The 15652-nt window shown below is 41.0% G+C and overlaps 2 protein-coding genes across 3 annotated transcripts in view; both read right to left on the reverse strand.

Moving 5' to 3' along the window:
• LOC126395417 (protein AMBP-like) overlaps window positions 1-3874 on the reverse strand; it is a 5914-nt gene extending 2040 nt beyond the window's left edge. Inside the window, exons 1-7 of one of the 2 annotated variants that reach the window (XM_050052865.1) lie at window positions 3652-3874; window positions 3380-3525; window positions 3218-3294; window positions 1802-1921; window positions 1589-1690; window positions 1379-1431; window positions 1190-1274 (exon numbers count right to left, since the gene is read on the reverse strand). In XM_050052865.1, coding sequence (XP_049908822.1) covers window positions 1190-1274; window positions 1379-1431; window positions 1589-1690; window positions 1802-1921; window positions 3218-3294; window positions 3380-3525; window positions 3652-3771 — 703 coding nt within the window. In that variant the 5' untranslated portion in view covers window positions 3772-3874. The remainder of the gene's footprint in view (window positions 1-1189; window positions 1275-1378; window positions 1432-1588; window positions 1691-1801; window positions 1922-3217; window positions 3295-3379; window positions 3526-3651) is intronic. The other variant, XM_050052866.1, reaches the window with a different exon arrangement.
• A 2198-nt stretch (window positions 3875-6072) lies between these two features.
• On the reverse strand, window positions 6073-10858 carry ptgdsa (prostaglandin D2 synthase a). The gene is made up of 7 exons (XM_050052868.1): window positions 10649-10858; window positions 8829-8968; window positions 8623-8699; window positions 6908-7018; window positions 6716-6817; window positions 6572-6600; window positions 6073-6474 (listed from the first exon to the last, which is right to left on the reverse strand). Exons 1-6 carry the CDS (start codon window positions 10742-10744, stop codon window positions 6572-6574), a joined length of 555 nt encoding a protein of 184 aa, XP_049908825.1. The 5' UTR covers window positions 10745-10858; the 3' UTR covers window positions 6073-6474.
• Between the last annotated feature and the right edge of the window lie 4794 nt (window positions 10859-15652).

Here is a 15652-nt window from a genome sequence, read left to right on the forward strand (position 1 = left end):
ACCAGTGTATTGCAAGCACTGCTGCCCGCCGGGACACCAGCGCTCCGGCCAGCGGCCACCGCTGCGGAGTGGTGTGGAGTGGAGGCTGGCTAACCACAACATCTAACGATAGGTTTCTATAATGCTGAGCTGATGCCGGTAAATGAACTGCATTTATAAAAGAGGCAGAGGAATAGCTAAACATAAGACGCACTGAGCAAGAGAGAGCAGCAGAGAGGGAGAAGCCAGCGCTAACTGTAAAACTAAGTAACTAGCAGTTTGCTCAAATAACTAGCAGATTGCTAACCGCTCAGCTAAAGTAAGTAGCATTTCTGAATAGAGTGTAAATACCTGAGGTTAGCGAGACAGTCGCTAAAAAAGAGAACCATGACTTTAACACATGGAAAACCGGACATTATAATCAGTTTATAAAAAATCCCTGGACACCCCGGACGGGACGTGAAAAGTGGACATGTCCGGGCAAAAGAGGACGTTTGGTCAGCCTAAGTAACGTTAGGCTACTACTGATAGTTAGAACAGAGTTTGATGATCCGGTGCAGGTACCAGATCAGCTCGGGCTGCTACACTGGCCGACGGACTCCATTTGCATAAAGTGAAACATAAAGTGCATATAACTTCAGTAATATACCTCGTCCATGAGCATTTCTCTGTTGCTGAAGCTCGCTCTGCCAAAAAAACTGCCACGGTCAGTTTCAGTTACACAGAGTGAGGAACGTTAGATCTGTATCTGTTATATAACTACAACTCCCATGATCCCACACTACTTCATGACGTCATCCAACTCCATCTTCTGTTATTGTTTTGGTTTGAGACCCCTAGTGGCAGAAAATTACATATTGCACGTTTAAAGCTACAGTTGGTAACGTTTATGAAAATAACGTATCATAATTGCTGAAACTGTCACTATATTTTAAAGGGGTACATGAGGCAATTAGTCTGCACTGTCTCCTCTTCCTACTGCTTCTAATGGCATTCATGACGCGCCAACAACCAATCAGAGCTGAAGAGTCTCTAACAGCTGCCAGTCATGTCAGTCACTGTTAGAATAAACAGAATCTTGGTTCATTTGATCAACGCTGCCTAGTTTAACAGTTTGACCGCAGTTCACCAACAACAACTGACATGATTGACAGCAGCATTAGAGACTCCTTGTCCCTGATTGGTTGTTTTTATTCAGGTGTGCTCTCACCTGGCCAAACGTTGCCAGCGTCCTCCTCCTGTGCAGGAACCATAGGTAGCACCGAATTTCTTTTCCTCCTCTTGGGATCAGAACTCTTAATGACAGACATACAAGGTTTAACTGGTGACTGATTAAACACACATCTCTGGTTTCATTATGCAAATGTCATTTCAGCACATCACAGTGTGAGGCACCTACCTGAGGCTGAGTCGTGATGGCCTTTGTCACCTGCTCATCTGGAACACACTCACCTGGAACGACAGTAAGATGGAAAGGGGGGTGTCTGTCTTTCATTTAGACATTTGTTGCCTCATGTAAAAAAAAAAAAAAAAAAACGCCAGAGAAAATGAAATGTTTTATACTCTAGGGAGGGTTTTAAAGAGAGTCCTTAAAGTTAGTGTGCATCACCTTTATTCTGATTCATGATGATGGTGTCATCACTCACTCCATGTTGTCTGACCAGAGTTTTGAAGTCCTCCAACACAGCTGCTCTCACACTCATAGTTCGACCTGAGGAGGACATTATTACCATCACACAGAGTCATCCATAAATTCAATTAAAAACAATACATTCATACAAAAAAAATGCTACAAATTAATATAGATTCAATTTTCACTCACTATAAAGCTTGACTATGATGGTTTTATTTCCTGATGCTTTCTCTGTGCTCAGTATCAGCATCATTGCGTACTCATCATAGCTGGAGTGAACCACAAAGGAATCAACGTCCACTCCGAACCCTGCAGACAGGAAAGTGTTCACAGGGTTAGGGTTAGCGTTAGGGTTAGGACATGTTTCTGGATCATTTGTCATTTTGCAGTTTTTTCCTTGGCTATTTAAAACTGTTTTTATTTGACAGTGTGGTCCTGGATCAACACAAGCAGTGCACTTGCAAAAAAAAAAAAGGCTATAAAAAAAGAGGGAAAATGTGTTAATCGTGGGTATTTGTGACTGAAAAATTATATTATCCACCCTCTTCATTAGTGTACAATATTTTAGCCAATTGGCAAGCTTACATGCTAGCATAGCCTTCCTAGTTAGCAAGCTAACTTGCCAATATTCTAGCCTATTAGCAAGCTTACTTGTTAGCCTAGCCTTCCTAGTAAGCAAGCTAACTTGCTAATATTCTCGCCTATTGGCAAGCTTAGTCGTTAGCATATATCCTTCCTAGTTAGCAAGCTAACACGCTAATATTCTAATCTATTGGTAAGCTTACTTGTTAGCCTAGCCTTCCTAGTTAGCAAGCTAACTTGCTAATATTCTCGCCTATTGGCAAGCTTAGTCGTTAGCATAGCCTTCCTAGTTAGCAAGCTAACTCGCTAATATTCTAGCCTATTGGCAAGTTTACTAGTTAGCATAGCCTTCCTAGTTAGCAGATTAACTCGCTAATATTCTAGCCTATGGGCAATATTACTCGTTAGCTTAGCCTTCCTAGTTAGTGAGCTAACTTGCCAAAAATTCTAGCCTAATCACAAGCTTACTCGTTAGCATAGTCTTCCTAGTCAGCAAGCTAACTTGCTAATATTCTGGCCTTATGGCAACCTTACTCGTTAGTATAGCCTTCCTAATTAGCAAGCTAACTCGCTAATATTCTAGCCTATTGGCAAGTTTACTAGTTAGCATAGCCTTCCTAGTGCCTATGGGCAATATTACTTTTTAGCCTAGCCTTCCTAGTTAGCAAGCTAACTTGCTAAAATTCTAGCCTAATCGCAAGCTTAATGTTACTGAGGATTTTGTTCAATTTTACCAACTTAATTTTGGGGAGCTATCTTAACTCTAAAGAAGCACAAAGCAATATTGAATGAAGCACAGGTGCAGCACACAGATGATGTCAGAGGGCTGAGATGATGTCAGAGGGCTGTGATGATTAGTTGATTGCAGTATTGGTCAGAATGCAATGTGGGATGTTGATCCAGGAGCACTTGGCAAAATCACGCCATGTGCATTGCATGACAGATTTAGTTTAGCATAACCAAGGGCAGAACTTGAGTTATATTCACAAGTATGAGGAGAGGAAGGAAGTTGGAGAAACATACTTGCAACATGGTGGAAGAATCGTCCTGGAGTGTTGGTCAAAGCGTAATTTGTGGACGTCTGCTTACATGTGCCATTCCTACATGCAGGCACACATGTAAACACAGCACAGGTTATACTGAATGGAACATACTTTACACTACCACATGGCATGTAAGTCTGACCTGAAACTAGTGGCTGTCATTGTGAAGTTGCCTTCAGAGTCAACATGTTGCAGCTCCAGTGCGACAATGACAGGGTTTCCCCTCTTGCGCTGCATGAAGTGAGGGCAAGTAGACACCACAGCTACCTCATACCACCTGCCCATGAACTGCAAGGGACACAGAAATATTTGTGCAGCAAAGCTTTGTGCATGACAACAAGATGGAGGGGGGAAGAGAAAAATATGACATCATCTATAAAGAAAATACCAGAACTTATGTTTTAGCCTACTCACCCGGCCCAGATCAAAGTTCTCCTGTGTGAGAATAAGAGGGTCTGGGAGCACTGGGACCGCTTGCCCAATCCAGGCCGACCCCATGACCACCAGACACACCAGAATCACGGCTCTCTGCATCCTGTCAGCCCCTGTAAGTCAAACTGACTCACTGTCTGTTTTGGGTTTTGTAAATTCCCTCCCACAACACTACAGGAAACACAAAACTAAAAGAGCAAAGTCTCTTTATCTCTTCTTTGTGTGTGTGTTTGCATGAGTGGGGGCGATCCATTTAATCAGCAATGAATCACTGGACCTCAGAATTTGAGGCAAACAAACAGCCAATCAGTACATGTGAACAATCGTCTTCTTCACAGGAGACATTTTGGCTCGTCACAGTAGGAAAAGCTCAGGTGTAAATAATGAAATTAATGATGGCTGAATTCCATTTATTTGCTTTGCTTTGATTTCAGGTTCATGGTATTGTGCATGGTTGCTCGCTGTCACTCTTACTGGAACACTTCAACAGAACAGAGGCATCATTACTATTATTAATAACACCTGTGCTTTTCCTGCTATGACAAGTCAAAATGTCTGCTGTAGGATAAGCCTGTTACTACAGCAGGAGTAGACAACCTGCAGTGTTGCATGTGGCTCTTCAGCCCCTCTCCAGTGCCTCCCTGTGGCTTTCAAAGTCTAAACTGATTCTTACACTATTCAACTGCAAAAATGCGTAACCACTGAATTAAAAACATTTCTCCCCATAAAATGTGCATTACATGTCTACGGCCTGGCACCATGGATGGATTATGAGACAATGAGCCCCTGGGCACATTTATGCAAAAGGCCCCACCACCTCTCTTACACAGGAGCAAGACACACAGACCTTTTGGTGGTTTTGCCTCTTTTTTTGTGTCTCCTTGTAGTCATTCTGTGTCTCTTTGAGGTAATTTTGTGTCTTTGTTTGGATGCTTTGCATCACTTTTTGATTGTTTTGCCCCTTATTGTGGTCATTTTGAGTCTCTTCCTGGTTGGTATGTGTCTCTTTGAGTGACATTTTGCAAGTGAAAGCAGGGGAGGCCCCTGACATTTTGGATCCCTGGGTAGGGCCCACCCTAGGTGTAGGCAGTACATATGCCACAACAACATAACTAGATAGCAAAGCCTCCTAAATAATAGAGGCCTTTTTTTGGGTGCTTGTTACACATTACCTGCTCTCTGGGGGAGATGGGCAAGTTATACATTGTCACGGGAACCACAAAACAGGCTTTATCATGTCAAAACAGCAAATGCTCTCTGGCACTCACTCAACTACCACTACACTGCTGAAGAGAGTGTATGTGGAGAAACAGAAGATGAAAACAACAACGACAAATCTGTATTGAAATTTGCAAGAGAAGAGACAGTTATCGTTACCTCTAAACAGCTGGTGACAGCAACAATCAACTCCTGGAGGTTGCATTGATTTACATTGTGAAGCATTAAAGCTCTAGTCAGTAAAAAGTGAGTTCTGCCAAACCTCCCTAGCGTTAGCTAGTCTTGAGCCTCCCTAGGTTGGCAAACTATAGAATACAAATAAAAAAAAAAGCAAAAGTCTTGAAGCAAAATAAAGAATTTAATAGTCTTAGTGTAAGGTTAAAGTACCAAATAATCACAAATAGCCCACAACAGAGTAGCTAGCTTTCCGTAAAAGATACTGAGTGCTCAATTAGCACTATTAGTGGAGTTGATAAAATAATTTAGACTTAATAGCCTGTTACCTTCATTAGGTTTAAATATGTATTTATTCTTTTTGGCCAAAAATGGCTTCTGTAGGGGCAGCTGTGGGTCAGGAGGTAGAGCGGGTCATTCTCTAATTGGAAGATCAGTGATCTGATCCCCAGCTTCACATGTCAAAGTCTCCTTGGTCAAGAAAACTGAACCCCAAAATGCTCCTGATGGCTGTGCCATCAGTATGTGAGCACATTTAAACTGAGTAGCAGGTGGCACCCTTTTAGCCTCGGCCATCAGTGTGTGAATGTGTGTGTGAAAGGGTGAATGTGACATGTAGTGCTAAAGGCAAAAAAGGCACAATACAAGTGCAAGTCCATTATTCTTGTAGTAGTAAAGGTTTCCAACAACCTTTACCAGTAAAAGGCTGGATTACTGTCTGCCACTGTGTCTTTTCTGAAACTACCACAGGGGGCACCAAACTCAACATAGTGGCTTTGACTTGATTGTTAAATGTGCATTATAGGCTGTAAGATATTATATTATCTTGCTAGCTTTAGCATTAGCTAGCACAAGATGGCACATTGTAGAGCTGTGAGGTCTGATTCACAGCAGTAAAACACTGACGTGCAGTGTTGTGTACTATCTGTCCCCTGGTGTTTATATGTGAACAACACCACTTGCACAAACTGTAGAATAAACACACACTCAAACATGCATTTGCAATCAAGCTGGAGGTTAATATTGTTTATTTAACTCGGTCAGCAATGTGAAACAGCACAACTGATTATAGGTGGTTAACATTAAAAACTCAGAATATAATTTGGGTGAAAAAAAAAGCTTGGTGACTTGGAAAAAACAGAAATGATTTAAATAGCCTGGGGGTTAATAATAGTATGTTTATCTATGTCAGCGCGGCAAAACCTTGGAAATAATGTAAAACACCACATAAAAGAGGAAGATGCATACATTTCATTGCTTTTGTTATTTTTGTAGCTTGAATGATGATGCTTGCTGAGAGAGTTCTTTAAAGTTCTTTATACAAAATCCCAGGAAACCGAAACCAGTGAGCACAGAGCTGGAGCGATATGTCAGAATATGCTTGCCACCGTCATCTCAGGTACATCAGGGACCCTAGAGGAAGTAACGGAAGGTCATTTACACTCATACACCTGAATGTACAAGTAACTCCACTGGTTTTTGCATTTGAAAGATAAAAAATAAGACTCACCTAACCAGATCTTGATGCTGGGCAATTTTCTGTTGGCCAGAAAACATAAGGGAAACTTTAGGGTCACTTAAGTCTCCTCATTATCCCTGTGTGTGCGTGTGTAAACTCTTTATGTGTAGATATGTGTGCATTCCCTCACTTTACCTGCTGGAGGTGGAGTCAAGATAGACTCTCTGGGGAAACCCTGGTGTAAAGCGAAGACTTTAAACTTCTGAATTACATCAGTTCTGACCGTTTGAGAGCGACCTGCAGACAAGTACAGAGACACATACAGTTGGTGTTGACTCTGCAGCTCACAGGTCTAGCATAATGTAAAAATGTGTGTGTGTGTCTCACCGTAAAGTGCCACCTGTGTGTACTCTCTGTGAAAAACCTTGTGTTTGACCACCAGAGCGTAGCTAGTGTAGTTTGTATCCACCACGGTGATGTCCTTCACCATGTTGTGGCCTGACAGAAAACACAACACGGAAGTGAGGGACAGAGACTTCCTGTCATTCAGTATGACATATTAACCTAACCAGAGACATATGAGAATGAATGGAAATCCATGTGAGTGACATTGTAATGTTCTCTATAGGATAGTATAATATAATATATTTCTGTTTTGCTTTCATTCTCATTCTTGCAACGTTTATCATAAATCATTTTTTTGGCACTTATAAATACATATTGACTGTAATGATTGTCACATGTCTTGCCTGGGCACTATGGCTTTTATTCATGTGCTCGTTGTGGTCATATGTGATCATGTGTGGTCATGTGGGTCACTTGACAAGAATATTTATTTATAGGCCTTAAATGATTCTTACATTCCCCAGCTGGAATCAGATTGAGTAAGCAAATCAAATCCAATAAAAAAATGTGAAACTGTGCATCACATATCTACAGCCTGGCGCCATGGGTGGATCGTGAGACGATCGATAGACGATAGGAACCTGGGCACATTTCTGCAAAAGACCCCATCACCTCTCCTACTCCTGTATTGGCTCTTTTTTATGATTTTATGTCTTCTTTTGTTGTTTTGCCCCATTTTGTAGCTATTTTGTGTATCTTTGCATCTCCTTGTGGTCTTTTTGTGTCTCTTTGTGGTTGTTTTGCCCTGTTTTGTAGTTAATTTGTGACTCTTTGCATCCTATTGCAGTCTTTTTGTGTCTCTTTGGGGATTTTTTTACCCCATTTTGTAGCTATTTTATATCTCCTTGCATCCTCTTGTAGTCTTTTTGTGTCTCTTTGTGCTTGTGTTGCCCCATTTTGTAGTTAATGTGTGATTGTTTGCATCTCCTTGTGGTCTTTTGTGGTTGCTTTGCCCTGTTCTGCTGTTAATTTAACTTTGTGGATGTTTTCCCCATTTTGTAGCTACTTTGTGTCTCTGCATCTCCTTATGGTCTTTTTGTGTCACTTTGTGGTTTGCCGTGTTTTGTAGTTATTTTTTGTATCTTTGCATCTTCTTGCAGTCTTTTTGTGTCTTTTTGAGGTTGTTTTGCCCCATTCTGTTGTTAATTTGTGTCTTTTTGCATCTTCTTGTAGTTTTTTGTGTCTCTTTGAGGACGTTTTTCCCCATTTTGTAGCTATTTTGTGTCCCTTTGCATCCTCTTGCAGTCTTTTTGTGTCTCTGTGGTTGTCCTACCTGTTTTGTAGATCATTTGTGTGTCTTTGCATCTTCTTGTAGTATTTTTGTGTCTCTTTGGGGATGTTTATCCCCATTGTGTAGCTATTCTGTGTCTCTTTGCATCTCCTTTTAGTCTTCTTGTGTCTCTTTGTAGTCATTTTGAGTCTCTTCCTGGTCAATACTTGTTAATTTCAGTGACATTTTGCAGATGACGGCCAGAGGGGAGCCCTGGTACTTTGGGCCCTGAGGCCTGGTCAGTGATCCATCTGTGGTTGCGGTTATTTGCTCGCACTGTTGCAGATCCAGACATACATGTTTTTTTGCTCCACTGCTGCGAACACCCACTCAGTGCCAGTCAAATATTTACATTGTATCTAAGTAAACTTGTCTCCTCATTCCTGGGAAGGTTGATGAGTCAGATTAAAAGTGAACAGAAACTTACGTGTGCTGAAGTAGGTGAACTGTCCAGGTACGTTGGTCTTCTCATAGTGATACACCTTCATCTGACAACCTAATGGTCTGCAGCACACAGAGGAAACACAATGTGTCTTTATCTTTTCTGAACCTCACTCCATGCATCCCCTTGTCCTCTCTCTTATTTGACCAGCGCATACACTTGTGTTTATTTTTGTGCACAGACAGACTCACGTGGCATCCCACATTGTGAGGTTAACGTTTCCGTTTGGCAGAGCTGTGACGATGCCCATGGAGGCCTTCAGTTTGTCTCTGTAGGGGGCAAAACCCGGAGAGTCATAGGCCAGGCCCACCCGGTACCATCTCCCTGTGAACTAAACACAAACACAAAATCAAGTGGAGATATTAACGATCTTGAGTTTCTGAACATTAATTTCACTGTTGCACCTGTGCATATATTTTGTCATTGTCAACACATCCTTGGAAAACACTAAAACCAATAATGCATAAGAGGCAGAGAGAAGTTTGGGTACTGATAAAAAGCAAATGTGACTAAGTGTAAAGAAAACAGATTCAGTGAGTAAATGATGACGTACAGTCATGATGCACGCACACAGGGCTGTTGCCAGAACCCTTCGAAGAGCACAGAGTTGTATTGTTAGTTGCTCAAAACTCTCTATTTCCATTGTCCAGTGTTCTCGCTATTATTATAATTCATTATTTTCTTTTATATTTGAGGTTTGGCTGGTGCTTTATTACATCTTCTACCATGGCACCTGACTGGAAAATTGGCACAACAATAGCAGTACAGTAGCGGTTGGAAAACAGCACATAAAGCTGCTTTTTTTTCCATTTCCTGTCCATTAAGTTAAAATTTGTGCTGCATTTGAATGGAAACGTTGCCATTGCATTGTGCAATTAACATTTGCTTCATAATGATAAGTTAAAGCAATGAAACTGACTTAAAAACTTTTCACTTTAATGAAGCAATAACGTGTGTGTGGGAGTGACTCAAAATAAAATACAGTGCCCATATTCATCATGATGAAGGAACATGTCCCACGGTGCAGCTGTGTAGCTCATCTGTATTTAATAGTTTTGGACCAAAATGGAGTTCTATGACACAGAGGAATAAAGTGCATCAGGCTTTGCAAGCAGTTCTTGTTAATTAGACTTATCCTTTAATGTGCATTGCAATATTTACAAAACAGTTTTTTACGCATACATGCAGGTGTGGTGTCAATATTTTTAGCATAAATGGCCCCACTGGGAAAACAAGTGAGCTGTATTTGTACCCCGCTGCAAACACTGCCGCTAACCACAGCATTTCCTCATATCTGTACATAGATCCTGTTAAACACTGACTGGACGGAACGAGTGTGAATGTTGGATTCAGATGGGATATACTGTCTGTATGCTGCTTTATTGTCTTTGAGCTGCTTCAGGCTTTGTACAAAAGGGAAATCATAGCGTAAGTTACTGGCTCGCCGGCTGGATGTTGTCCAATATTCAACATTAACCCACAACAGATTGGCAAGTGACTGACCCTCTGATGAAGATGAAAAAATCTCACCATAGAGATCTTTAAAATGCTTCTGGGATAAATTGAGAATCAAATCAGCCACAGGAAACAAATGAAGGCATTTCTCATGATGTGTTTACCCTGGGAAATGTCAGATTGACCTCTCTCAACCTCTCGTGTGTGAGGAAACCAGGAAAATAAGGATTCACAAATTTATTAATCATAACAATTTGTCCTGAGGCGAGACTTAATCCCATAATGTTTGTTTTGGGTCACTGTTCCTAAACTTTGACTGCACACATAGTCTTACTCATAGCCACACACATATGGATACGTTGTCACTCTCACTCTTGCTATTCTTCTCATATGCAAACACACACACACACACACATGCACAGGACACAGCGTTCCCTCATCATATCTTGATACATGACACATAATGAGAGAAGAACCTTTAACAAATCAAACACTTTGATGCTTTAAACAAGCATTATAAAAAAGTAGTGTGGATGTATGTGTGTGTCCATCTTACCTCCTGCAGGTTGAAATCTCTCTGCGGCTTCACATCTGCGTCCACCATCATCCCGCACAACATCACCATGACAACGGCGACCCCAGTGGTCCTCATGGCTGCGTGGAGCAAGGAAGCGGCCAAGTGAATGGGCTGAAAGGTTGAAAGAGAGTATCGGACCCGAGCCTAAAGTGAACTGTAGGCAGTTCAGGCAGGTACAGAGTGGCAAAGCCTGTGGCAATGTTTGTTTTTCTCCTGATCCACCCACCTGGTTGTCAGCCAATCATCGTTGGGGATCAGGGAACACTGGCCAAGTGTTGAGGATGTGTGGTTCCAAAAACAGCCCTGAGTAGTCTTACTTCCCATAGGTGCAGCAGTTTATCATGCTTGCGGTCTCTTGACATCAGCTGAAGTTCATGTGCTGCCCTCACAAGCAAAGACACACTGGTTTCACAAGACTTTGTCTCACAAGAAAAAGGTTAGACGGTTCAGCATCTCAAGAGACTTTTACATAGTAGAAGATGTCTTCAAGTCATTTTCACCACACTAGTTCTGCATTCAAATGTAAAAGTATTCATTATGCAGAATGGCTCTGGTCAGTGCTATGTTACATTATTAGATTATGAACTTGTGCACATCCCCTGATGAATATTTTGCACACCCTGCACAAAACTTGTTATAATTTTTCTATTCCGTATTTATGCTCTTGACTGTCGCGGTACTTTGCCTTTATTTTATATTTATTATAGAGAAAGTTATTTATTGCCTTTGAGAAGAGGCTGGCATGTAAGTAGTACTTTAACGTTGGCTGAAGTGGAACTATTCTGTTGATTAATCTGTAACAATGCATCATATTTTAGAAGCTGATTGTGTCTTGTGTGTAAAATCTTAGCATGTAAAGTATCTTGTAGCTATAACTTTAAAATATTAGTAGTGGAGTAATACAAATACAATATCTTGAGTAGAATTATAAACAGTGGAGGAGGACATACTCAAATCCTGTGCTTAAGTAAGAGTACTAATACACTTAAAAAAAACTATGTTACTAATAAAAGTCCTGCATTAAAAATGTTACTTAAGTAAAAGTGTTGAAGTACAATCAGGAAAATGAATTTAAGTATTAAAAGTAAAAATACTCAATGCAGAAAAAACATTACATGTTTTTTTGCATGAAAAAATTACTTAAACGATTAAAGGGAAAAGTTGCTAATTCATTTTTTAATCAGTCAACAAATGGTTTCTGCTGCACTATGTAAAAACTCTTCATTTGTAAAGTGCCGTACCTTAAGTTATCAAAATAACTGGAGTTGAAAGAACAATACTTCTCTCTGAAGTGTAGTGGGAAGAAGTCATATGTGGTATTAAATTAAAACACTCATGTAAAGTAAAAGTACCTCAATTTTGAACTTAAATACAGTACTGGAGTAAATGTACTTAGTTACATTCCATCACTTTTTATAAAGTGGCAGCAAACCAAAATACTTGTGTACTGAAGTACAAAACATTTCCATCACTGCCACGAATACCTTCTTAACACTTGGCTTGATTTGCAGTTTGATAATGACATTATAAAACAGGACAAGTTTGCACAACTGCAGTCTGAAATGCTACTCATAATTACCGCTCATGTCATGACAAGAGAAAGCAGTCATACATTTCTGTAGAAAGGTTCCCAGGTTCATTTTGAAACTCCTTTTCAGGCTTCAGTTTCACAATCCTCCATTTCAGGGTTTCTGTCTTTTTGACTTAATTTCCCAGAAAGCAAAAGAGAAAGGGGCATATACTAACGCTGTTAAAGCTAAACAATAAAAGTAACTGTAGAAGCTTTAAGGTCTAATTTGTATTACTGAGGTCGGATCAAGCAGCTTGACATTGCTAAAATTAGGCCTGAGGCTGTAATGGATGTTGTGGGCCAGCAGTGAGTAAATGAGTGTACAGAACATTCAATCGATGTTGAAAGCGGGTTTGGAGGGAGGTGTGTTTGCAGGACACAAGAAGTCACTGTGAAGTCCTTCAGAGGCATCATGGGTGTAATTCAATTTCTGTTTCCTCTAAAAGATTTTTTTATGGTGTAGTAAATTATATTCTAAAGAAAAAAATAGATCCCCACAGAGTATGAGTTGAGTCAATAAATGTCTTGAATTCAACAGCACAAGATATAGTAGAGGAACAAATCCACAAAGGGGCTTTTGGTTTTGAGGTAGAGGGAAGCACAACCATGTTTGTAGCATTAATATATCTAGTTTTTGAAATGGATGGTTGTATAAAACTATTTTACTGCCATCTGAAATGGTGGCTGAGACCACGTTCTTTGTTCAAACGATAGCCATTTGGGGTGGTTGTGGCTCAGAGGTAGAGCGGGTCGTCCACTAATCAGAAGATCAGCTGCTCAATCTGTGGCTCCTCTGGTCCACATATCGATGTGTCCTTGAGCAAGATACTGTGAGTGTGTTAAAAGAAGACTGAGTAGCAGGTGGCACATTATATGGTAGCCTCGACCACCTATGTGTCAATGGGTGAATGTGACTCATGGTGTAAAAAGTGCTTTGAGTGGTCACATGACTAGAAAGGCGCTATACAAGTGCAGGTCCATTTACCATTTGGCTCTCATCTCCACAGGATGCCTCATTGTCACACCTGAGTAAGAGACCAGTCTTCAAACTTGATTGGGCACTACTGTCACAGTGACATGTGACTCTGTGATGTCACCAAGCCAACTGAGGGTTTCTGTTTCCATCTCTTTCTTGCCCCTTAACCACTGAAGGGGGCTCCTGCTCCTAGACCTCTGAAGACTCTCTTCCCCTGAACCTCCATGGAGGTAGAACGTAGGCAGGAGGACCTTCTACATCCTTCCCGTCCTCTCACATCTGCACACTCACAACAGATTCTCCCTGAATGTGGCATGCTCCCAGCAGACACAGAACCTGAAGATCAGAGAAGTTAGTGTGCCAAACACAACGTTTGCAACTAACTCGCCAACAACAAGGAGAACCAAGTCGAGTTAGCACCAGACTTCTAACTCTGCAAGGATACCCGAGCGAACGGTGACCTCTGATCTGCACCTTTGGAACAAGGACACAGCAAGGACAGCATTGGGAACCACAGTTCTTTCCAGCCTTCAACTGCTGGCAAACAAAAGCAGCATGACACAGCATCTCTTTTTCCCCTTCAACCATTGACTGGTAATGTAATCACTGGGCATAGAGAGCTAGTGCAGCAGTACAAGCTGAGCAGGACTGTTAGCCTTTATCACTCTATGTGTTACATGTATTGATAAAGTGTTTTCAACAAATTATTGTTGTGACTGTTGCAGTTATTGATCAGTTGGCTTCACCAAAGCTAAAAGATGTTAGTTTGCTGATGCTTTACACAGACTCGCATGCGACTAAACATCCTCTGTAACAACCCAGACCCTTTGCGACACGTATCACACCCACATATACTCACTCACACATTGGCTTTCAACATAGCTATAACCAAAGAAGGAACTCAAAGTTGCCGCTTCATCTCCTTTGTCTTTGTCATGACTGACAACATGGTCAGGCAAACCTGCCTTGGTTAATATTGCACAAGAGTGAATGAATAGTCACCTCTGCTATGTCAAGAACTCCGAAATCCTTCAAACTTTACTTGAACGATTTCAATTTTGATACTTTGAATCACAAGCTCCCAATAATGGGAGATTTGGCGCAAGGTCAGGTCAGGATACAATTAGTCTGAGTGGGTGGAAGTTCGCTGCAAAGATCAGCCTCTCATTGGGCGGAACGAGCCACCTGCTGAAGTCCCACCCTACCACCTCCGGTTGCAGTTTTCAACACGTCCTTTACTAACTTTTGCGGTGTTTGATCTTGCGGGGATGTAGCCATTTTTCTGCCATGGTTCGTGTCCTGTGGGCGATATTTTTGTGGGTGTGTTACACCAAAACTTGTTTCCCCCCGGCAATATTTTTGCAAGCGCACCGTTGCTGTGGCACCGCCAAGAACGATTGTGATTGGTTGAAAGAAATACAAGTAGCCGGGGCGTTTTTTTCTCCAATCTCAAAGTGAGAGTCGGCCCAGCCAGACCTTTCTTTTCTTGAGAAAGGTCTGGTGAACGACACTAGGATACAATATACAATACGATACATTATCATTGTGATTTATTTATTTATTTTTTACATTTTGTGACATAGTGAGTATTGCAATAACTTATTTAGCCATTTATTACTTTTTTCAGCTGCAAAGTATGTCCCTACTTGAAAATGTTTCCAACATTTGTTTTATCTGATAAGATGAGGTATTCAGTCTGTTCATCTCACTTCAGTGAGTTTTATTGAAGCAAAATGTATCAAGTAAACCTGAAAGCAACAGATTTTATGGCTCTAAAACGATACCAAAAGTTTAATTTGTATTTTTTCAAATTGATAATTCATATCATGAAAAAAATCTATTCAACATTGTCATGCAGGATATTGCAAAACTATGCTGTACTAATTTCTCCGCACACCAGATAAATGTCTGTTATTATTAAAGTAAGGAACCTGAAAATAAATATGTAGCAAAGATTATTACATTATTATGAAAGTAGGTTGTGTCACCAGTCCACAACATGTAACTCATGCAGCCAGCACACGCAATGGGGCCCTATTGGAGTAAATATCTGAAGAGAAAGTTCAGTTAAGGACTAGATGTTACAGTCCCTGATGCACATGCATGAGACTATGAGTGGGGGTAATAAAGTGGGAATAATAGTGTCATCTGGGGATCTGAGTGGGAGCCAAAGGCTTAGATGGACAGAAAAGTAGGAAAGAGCAAAGTAGATAGAAAAGTAAGAAGGAGCATAGGGGAGGCAGAACGAAGGAGAGACCTCTGTACGGACTGAACTCCCCCTGCTGGACCAGGCCGTACACTCTACCTCCCAGTGCTCCCTCATTTTGATAAGGGAAGAAAAAACTAACAGGAGAAAAACATACCTAACTTTAATCGAGGTGGAGTTTAACTGGTCGAGGGTAAAAGCTTCACTGGGGTCATGAGGTGGGTACCCCCC

Source organism: Epinephelus moara, chromosome 9, assembly GCF_006386435.1.
Source record: "Epinephelus moara isolate mb chromosome 9, YSFRI_EMoa_1.0, whole genome shotgun sequence".
NCBI classification, from domain to species: Eukaryota; Metazoa; Chordata; class Actinopteri; order Perciformes; family Serranidae; genus Epinephelus; species Epinephelus moara.

Excerpts from the sequence above, each read along its gene's own strand:
- ptgdsa (XM_050052868.1), bottom strand. The coding sequence starts at position 10,744 with ATGAGGACCACTGGGGTCGCCGTTGTCATGGTGATGTTGTGCGGGATG. Across the intron at positions 8,969-10,648 it reads GAGATTTCAACCTGCAGGAG|TTCACAGGGAGATGGTACCG; the intron begins GTAAGATGGACA and ends GTTTGTGTTTAG. Across the intron at positions 6,818-6,907 it reads CACACAGGTGGCACTTTACG|GTCGCTCTCAAACGGTCAGA; the intron begins GTGAGACACACA and ends ACTTGTCTGCAG.